At 40.0% G+C, this 8262-nt stretch overlaps 1 protein-coding gene across 1 annotated transcript; it reads right to left on the bottom strand.

Annotated features, from left to right (window-relative positions):
- Positions 1–3504: 3504 nt before the first annotated feature.
- On the bottom strand, positions 3505–7986 carry LOC148526477 (olfactory receptor-like protein OLF1). The gene is made up of 3 exons (XM_088470137.1): positions 7929–7986; positions 4776–4807; positions 3505–4308 (listed from the first exon to the last, which is right to left on the bottom strand). Exons 1-3 carry the CDS (start codon positions 7984–7986, stop codon positions 3505–3507), a joined length of 894 nt encoding a protein of 297 aa, XP_088326263.1.
- Positions 7987–8262: the final 276 nt, after the last annotated feature.

The following is an 8262-nucleotide window of genomic DNA, read 5'->3' as shown; positions in this document are numbered from 1 at the left end:
CCAGTATCTGGTGATGAAGTCATGGCCCTAATCCATCCCTCCCTTCCTTTCACCTCCCCTATTGACCCTATCTTCTCTCACCTCCTCTGCTCCTTCTCTCCTGCTACCTGTTCCCACCTTACCCATCTCTTCAACCTCTCTCTGTCTCATCAGGCACTGTCTCCTCTCCATTCAAGCATTTCCATGTGTTACCCATTCTTAAAAAACCCACCTTTGATCCTGACACTCTCTCATTGTCTACAACTACCTAAACCCCTGTACTTCCTTCCACTTCCTGCTGGAACCATTATAGTCTGGCTTCTGGCCTCTCCACTCCAAGAAACTACCCTCTCTGAAGTCAGCAATGACCTCCTTGCTGACAAATCCAAGGGGAATGGGATGCAATCGGGAAACCGGCTGTCTTAATCCCGACAGCCAGCTTCCCGACTGCTTTATCCTGGCGAGGGTTAAATGACAGGCGTCTATATCTAGACGCCTGTCATTTTCCCGATGCCGGGAGATAGGCACCTGGCATCCCGATCGAAGGGATGCCGGGCGCCACGAGCGGACAGCCGCGGGGGGAGGGTTAGGTTTAGGGCACCCGGGGGGGACTTAGAGTTAGGCACCCCCGGGAGGGTTAGGGTTAGGCTAGGGGGGAGCGAGGTTTAGGGTTAGGCACCCCCGGGGGGGACTTAGGGTTAGGCACCCCCCCGGGGGAGTTAGGTTTAGGCAGCGGGGAATGGGGGGTTAGGGTTAGGCACTTACAGGGGGAATTAGGTTTAGGCACTTGGGGGAGAGGTTAGGGTTAGGCACCCCTAAGGAGGGTTAGGGTTGGGGGGTTAGGTTAAGTTAGTTTTTACTTACCTACAGACGATCAGGATTTCCAGCACTGTCTGGCTTCTGCTGCCGGGATCTCTGCTTCTGTCGGCCTGCCGCGGCCAGGATTCGAACTGCTGGCCAGAGTGACGGTGGTATTTCATTCCGATTCCAAGGGGAACTACTCTATTCTCATTCTCCTTGACCTCTATGCTGCTTTTGACACTGTGGACCATCCTCTCCTCCTGCAAATCCTCCACTCCCTTGGTATGCATTACTGCCCTCTCATCACTTTATTCCTACTTCTCTGACCATTTTTTCTCCATCTCCTCTCATAACTCTACTTCTCCCACTTCCTCTGCCAATAGTACCCAAGATTCTGTTCTTGGACCTCTCCTATTCTTCTATACTTCCTCTTTAGGTGTGCTTATCATCTCTTCTGGCCTCCAATATCATGATGACATTCAGATCTACCTCTCCTCCCCTGACCTTTCCCCCTCTCTCCTCACTCGTATCTCCAATTGTCTCTCTGAAAATTCCTCTTGAATGTCCCAGTGCTTTCTTAAACTTAACATGTGCAAGACTGAGATAATATTTGTCCCACCCTCCTGAATAACCTCACCTCTCACAATTTCTTTATCTATTGACACCACCACCACCATCCCCGCTAGCCCGCATGTGTGCTGTCTTGGAGTCATCTCTGACTCCTCCCTCTTCTTCAAACCACACATCCAGTACCTATCGCAGTGCCACTTCCAACTCAAACATATGTCCAGGATTAGACCCTTTCTCACCCTGGAGGCAACTAAGATTGGACTACTGCAAACTCCTCTTATCTGGCCTCCCTGACACCCAACTGTCTTTACTACAATATGTTCTAAATGCTGCTGCCCAGCTTATCTTTCTCTCTAAACACACAACTTCTGCCTCCCCTCTCCTACAAGCCCATCACTGGCTCCCCCTTCCAAATTCAGAACTCAATTCAAACTTCTCACACTAACTTACAAAGCCTTTACCCAATTCTCTCCTATTTATATTGCTGACCTCAAATCCCTTCACATTCACACCTGTACACTTTGCTCCACCAAAGAATGCCACCTCTCCACCCAGTTGATTACTTCCTCCCACTTTCACCTCCAAGATTTTGCTTGTGTTGCTCCTTACCACTGGAACTCTCTCTCTCTCCCTACCAGACTCTCCACCACTCTCCGAAATTTCAAATGGGCTCTCAATACCTTTGTTTTTCGTCAAAGTCTTCCAGCTTTCATCCTAAGCCATTGCCCCATGCTCATTGCTCACTGTCTCTCCACTTTGTATCACATGTTTGTCTGCCCCCCTTTAGACTTTAAGCTCTCATGAGCAGGCCCCCTATATGGTTTACCTTCCCTTACTTCTACCACCATCTCCTCCCCACTGCTTTCAATGGCACTATTCTGTATAGTATGTCATGTTCATTCCTGATAATGTTCATACTGTTTCTGTACTTTTTAAAGGCACTGCGGACCACTTGTGGCACCATATAAATAAAAGATAATAATAACAACAATAATAATAATAATAATACAGGATAAGTCTCCCATATCCAGATATTCTGAAATACTGATTTTTTTTTGCATGACTGAGATAGTGAAACCTTCACTTTTTGATGGTTCAAAGTACACAAACTTTATTTAAGGCACAAAATTATTAAAAATATTGTGTAAAATTACCTTCAGACTGTGTGTATAAGGTGTATATGAAACATAAATGAATTTCATATATGTACACAAACTATGCTTGAGCCACAAAATTATTGAAAATATTGTATAAAATGACCTGCAGGCTGTGTGTATAAAGTGTATATGAAACATAAATGCATTCTGTGTTTATATTTGGGTCCCTTTCCCAAGATATTTCATAATGGTATGCAAATATTCCAAAGTACAGAATATTCCGATATCCAATATACCCCAGGTCCGAAATATTTTGGATATAGGACACTCAACGTGCTGCAATTATTATTATTATGATTTTTTAAAAGAGCCTGTTAAATTTACATAATAAAAGTTTTTTAAGTTACTTCAATTTTATAATCAAATATTTTATAAGCATTTTGTGTTCTTAACTAGTGTAGCCCCATTTTTGTGTTATTGTTAGTTATATGTTGGGGTTGGCAATTCCCCAGTGGCATTTATTTGTACCATCTAATCCCCTGCACTTCAGAGCCTGGCTATGCTAATGTATGTATATATGCATCTTGGGGTTCATGAACAGTATGGAAATGCATATTTCTTCACACAAAATAACCCTGTATGAGCCCAAATATATGTAAAATAATTTTTTTACCTTTACTAGTAAAATATGCATAATTACTGTTACTGTAGGTGTGATTATGTGTTTTCTAACATTTGAAATTACAGCAAAACTTTCACAACAGGAAGAAGTAAATTCGTTTCAGTGTAACAAATTCTAATCTGTGATTAGTGCTGGAAGCCAAACCAATTTTAAATATTTCAAAAGATGAAATTATTAAAAAAGAGCATTGGTCTCTTAAAAATTAGTGATCTGGAATTTCTAGAATTCAAGTGTAACCATGCTGAAAAAAATCTATTGTGCTTGGTTGCACTACAATGCAAATTTTTAAGACAGTTTTCATTAGGGTAAACATTTTATTCATTCATTTCCAGATTACCAAAGTTAACATACTATAAAAAGGTCCTGTACCCCTGATTAGGATTTTGCCAATTCCCTAATTCTACTCCTCACATTAATACTCTTTTTCATTGCTTCCTTTAAGTCTTTGTTTCTCAAGCTGTAAACTATTGGATTCACCATTGGAACAAGAATAGTATAGAACACAGCACTAATTTTGTCTTGCCGAAGAGCAGAAGAATTGGATTTTGGTCTCAAGTACACTGATATACCAGTAAGGTAGAACAACCCAACTGTTATCAAATGAGAAACACAAGTGGAAAATGTTTTTCTACGCCCTGTAGCAGAATGGATCCTCATGATAGCACGTATAATGTACACATAGGAGATTACTGTTAAAGGAAAACATGGTAAAATTAGAACAGCGCCTATACCAAATATCATTATTTCATTTAGTCTAGTATCAGAACAGGAAATCTTCAGCAAAGGTGGCAGATCACAGAAGAAATGGTCAATTATATTGGATTTGCAGAAGTTTAATCTAAAGGTGTTAGTAGTATGAATTATGGAATAAACAGCTCCAATTGCCCATGAGGTTGTGGCAAGCTGTATGCAGACCTCACTGTTCATGATGATAACATAATTTAAAGGGTTACAAATGGCCACATATCTGTCATATGACATAGCAGCCAGAAGAGTCGATTCTGTAGCTGCCATAGCCAGAAAAAAGAACAGCTGAATCACACAGCCAGCAAAAGAAATTGTATTCCATTTTGTTAGACATATTTCCAACAATTTAGGCACTATGGTTGAAATGTAACACATATCCAAAATAGCCAGATTCTTTATGAAAAAGTACATAGGTGTCTGGAGATGTGGGAACTGCAATATGATGAAGACAATCATTAAATTTCCAAAAGATCCAATTAAATAAACAATTAAAAATAAGACAAAAGAAAACATCTGAATTTCAGGTTTTTGTGTCAAACCAGTCAGCTCAAACTGCACTGGTGCGGTTTGGTTTCCCATTACAAAAAGACCAACTGTTGTAAGCACGCTCTAATGAAATTAGTGGGAACAAGATCAGTTCACATATCAACTCGTGACACAAATAATTACTGTATTTTACACTAAAATAGTCATTTGAAAGTTTTTCAATAATAATGCCAGTTTAATTGAAATAAATGTATTTGGAAGCTATAGATCAAACGTGGAATTTTGATTGGAACTTTTCCAAAGACATCAAGGACTCCAGAATGAACTGCATATCCTGATGTAGCAAGAAAGAATATAATTCTGTTCCTTAGAACAAATGATACTAAAGAATAAAAAACAATAAGAAGAGTTACCTGTGATTGCTTTTTTGTTTTTTGAATTATAGCTTGTTACCACTTTTATAATTATCTTGACTTCCAAACATGTTTTATGATTTCAAGATTATTTGCACAATGCAATTAAACAAATTTGCCTCAATATGCTGTTATATAAATCTTTAGACTTGTTTGAAGTATAGTATTCCTGATAATATCAATAGTCGAGAAGGGTTTATCTCAGGATTATCTAGACACAATATCCCCATATTGCCACATGACTTCAAGGAGAACAAGTTTTGCTTTATTATGAAAGCTCGCACCCGAGTATTTAAGTATTCTCTTTTTATGTTCATTGGTCCCATAAGGAGTCATGATTAATGAGAGATAAACAATTATTAGATTACCTTGAGAATAGTCTTCAGTCATAACAGGTTACTAGAAACAAGGCAATTAAAAGTTTTTGCAACTACAATATTGTACAACTATCTGGTTGGGACTGAAATCTTATTATGTATGGGAGCAAATGACAAACAATCATTTTCTCCCAAACACTGGAAAATGGGCGAAAATGATCATTCACACAAATTGGTTAAATAAAATGTATTTAACTAATTTGTCTGAATGGCTGTTTGATTGATGGTCATTTGCTCCAATATATTATCAGATTTTTGTTCAAACCAGTCAACTAGTTGGATGGTTGGAGAGATAATCTTTAGATGTATGGTCATCTTAAGTAATAGCCACATAATGTATACATACACTGAGTTTTGAAATTATATCCCTACAGTGGCTCTTTGAGTCCACTTTGATTTAAAAAGTACAGTATACTGTATGAGCATGCATTATTTTAAAAGATGATTGTTTTATAAAACGACATCACTTTACCATGTTTTAGCTGAAGTTTATTACTGTACAGATGTGTCTTTACTTACTGTTGCCTTAGTTGCGCCAAATAGCCCCTCTCAGCATGCCAGTCACAGTGCATCTTTTTCACTCAAAATGTGCACCTTATTTATAAAATAAAATACACAGAAGCAACAAATCTCCATTGCTAGCTTACACTAATCAATTTGGTGTGCAATATTTGTATATTTAAGCATGAATGAGTCTGAATCTATGTAAAAAAAGCTCCAATTTGCTTATCCTCATGCCAAGTCCCATTGTGCTTCATCTGTGACTTTGTACATGGTTAAAACCAATTCCTGTGCTATTAAAATTTCAGCCTAGCATCTCTAGTACACTGAACAGGTTTTTTGTTACATCTGTGATGCGACTGAGATGCAAAATTTAAAGAAAAATAATGTACACTGCTCCTCTTGGAGAATCTCAGTACTGAATGTGTGGTTTGAAGCAGAGGGAGTAGTCAAGACTAACTCCAAGACAGCACACTTGCAGGATAGTGAAGCTGGTGGTGCTGTCAATATATAATGAAATTGTGGGAGGTGAGGTTATACCCATTCTAACTATATATCAAGTGACAGCTGTCCAGAAAAGGGATAATTTTGGACATAGCAACAGATGCTAGAAACCAGCTCCAGACACTCAACTCTTACTACAATTTGTGGTAGTACCTCTCCTAAATTGAGCAAGTCTGACTGGATTCCAATAAACTATATGCAATATATTATTTATTAGTATTTGCTTTGATATTGCAAATAATGTAGTGACACCAAAAGCATGGTTTCAGTAATAATCATCGAATGCCCCATGATCTACTTCCAATCTATCTCTGAGATCACATATAGCATCCTCAGAACTGTCATGTAATAAAAATGATTAAACAGTAGCAATTTATTTCCCTACAGAGCAGGTGGGAAGGTCCCAGCATTTGCCAGGAATAACAACTTGTTGTCTGCATAAAGTGCAAGTTTTTCCTCCGTTTATGAGACCATCAGTTTTCAAATAGAGGAATCAGTTCTGATGACACAGGCAAGATATTTTATTGCCCTTGTAAATAGGGTAGGTTAAAATAGACTCCTGCCTAGTGCTCCTGGCAAGAATTAACTCATGACAAACCCATTCATTTTTCCATTTGCAGATGTATCTCAAATTTATACAGGAGCATTTCCCAGACATGAACACAGGCCCTGATTCAGAGCCGGACGCTCTGACAGAGCGCTCGCTCTGAATCAGGGCAGTCCCTCTTAGTTTTTAGAGCGGCCTCCTGGCCGCTCGCATAGCTGTGGGTTACCACCCACAGCTATAGCAAGCGGCCAAAAAGATGGTCGCGATGGTGAAGACCATCACGACCATCGGGCTTGCGATGAGACCCATGCGGTAGGGTCTCCTTGCCGCAAGCCCGGGAGTGCTTTTGGCTCTATCAGAGCCAAAAGCACTCCCACTGACATCACTTGTGATGTCAGTGGGGCCGGCCCCAGATGGTACGCATTCCCATGGGAACGCCTCCGTCTGGGCAGCCACGCCCCCGGCACGCCCACCAAAGGGGGCATGCTGTCACTCACCATCGACAGCATGCCCCCTTTGGTGCGAGACCCATAGCGATGACTTGGCCAACGTTATTCAGGTCTCGCGCATGCGCACGACGGAGCAGCCTCTGTTGTGTGCATGCACACTTGGCCAACATCGACCCGCTTGTGAGCGCTCAGCGCTCGTGAGCGGGTCTGAATTAGGCCCACAGTCTGTTAAGATTGTGCCTCCTCCCTAACCTCCCCAATAACCTTACTAAGTCTAGTAGACAGAATTTTTGCAAGACCTTTAACATCTGTCAACAATAATTAAATACAGTGGTAATAGTCAGGATGTACAGTACGGGGACTTTTCTGATTAATAATCACCAATATGAGGGCCCCTGACATACAAGGGAGGAGAGATGTAACCTCAAAAAATGAATTCAGAATATCTAGTATTGGTCTTAGAAAAGCTCTATAGCAGTATATCTAAACCTCTGTCCTTCTGGAAAATTTAGTAGTACCATCTGTAGATCCATTTTGTTAGTACTTTGACATACATGTGCTGCATCTATATGATCTGGAAAACATGCACTGTTATGGTTCCATGAGGACTAGGTTTGAGAAGGACGACAATGCACCCCAGGGACCTTAACATTAGGAAAGGATTTGAGACAATCATCAATCTCCTCCAGTATGAGAGGAGAGTTTATGTATGTAAAGCACCTGTGAAAGTGGGTGTGAAAAACTGTTAAAATATCTTTGTCAGATTATGACTTACCCACCAGGGTATCAGCTATTTCATGTGCAATAGTATTGGTAGATTTGGCTTTAGCCATTTAGGTTAGAAAACTACTATTTTTTTTAGCTTGTGTATATACAAGAGTGATTTTTGGACTGGAGAGCCAAATGACCATCTCTCTCCATGCCTGTCAAGGCCCTGCCCCTACATAGAAAGCCTATATATCCAGTACATTAATTCTTATTTTGTTTTACATTTTTTTATATCACAATAGCAGTAATATTTAATAGAGATGTTTAATTTAAAGTTTTGCATATCTGACTAGGACTGCCATTGTTTCTTGCCTATGAAACTGAAGCAAAGCATTATTATC

The sequence above is a fragment of the Taudactylus pleione genome, unplaced genomic scaffold (genome assembly GCF_031769625.1).
Source record: "Taudactylus pleione unplaced genomic scaffold, aTauple2 ptg000095l, whole genome shotgun sequence".
Lineage (NCBI taxonomy): Eukaryota > Metazoa > Chordata > Amphibia > Anura > Myobatrachidae > Taudactylus > Taudactylus pleione.
This window is presented reverse-complemented; position numbering and strand designations above follow the sequence as displayed.

What these genes read in the sequence shown, in the direction of transcription:
- LOC148526477 (XM_088470137.1), bottom strand. Translation starts at nt 7,986, where the DNA reads ATGGCTAAAGCCAAATCTACCAATACTATTGCACATGAAATAGCTGAT. An exon ending in AATAGCTGATACCCTGGTGG is followed by an intron (nt 4,808 to 7,928) that starts GTAAGTCATAAT and finishes AGTGGTAACAAG; the next exon opens with CTATAATTCAAAAAACAAAA. An exon ending in AAACAAAAAAGCAATCACAG is followed by an intron (nt 4,309 to 4,775) that starts GTAACTCTTCTT and finishes ATCATATTGCAG; the next exon opens with TTCCCACATCTCCAGACACC.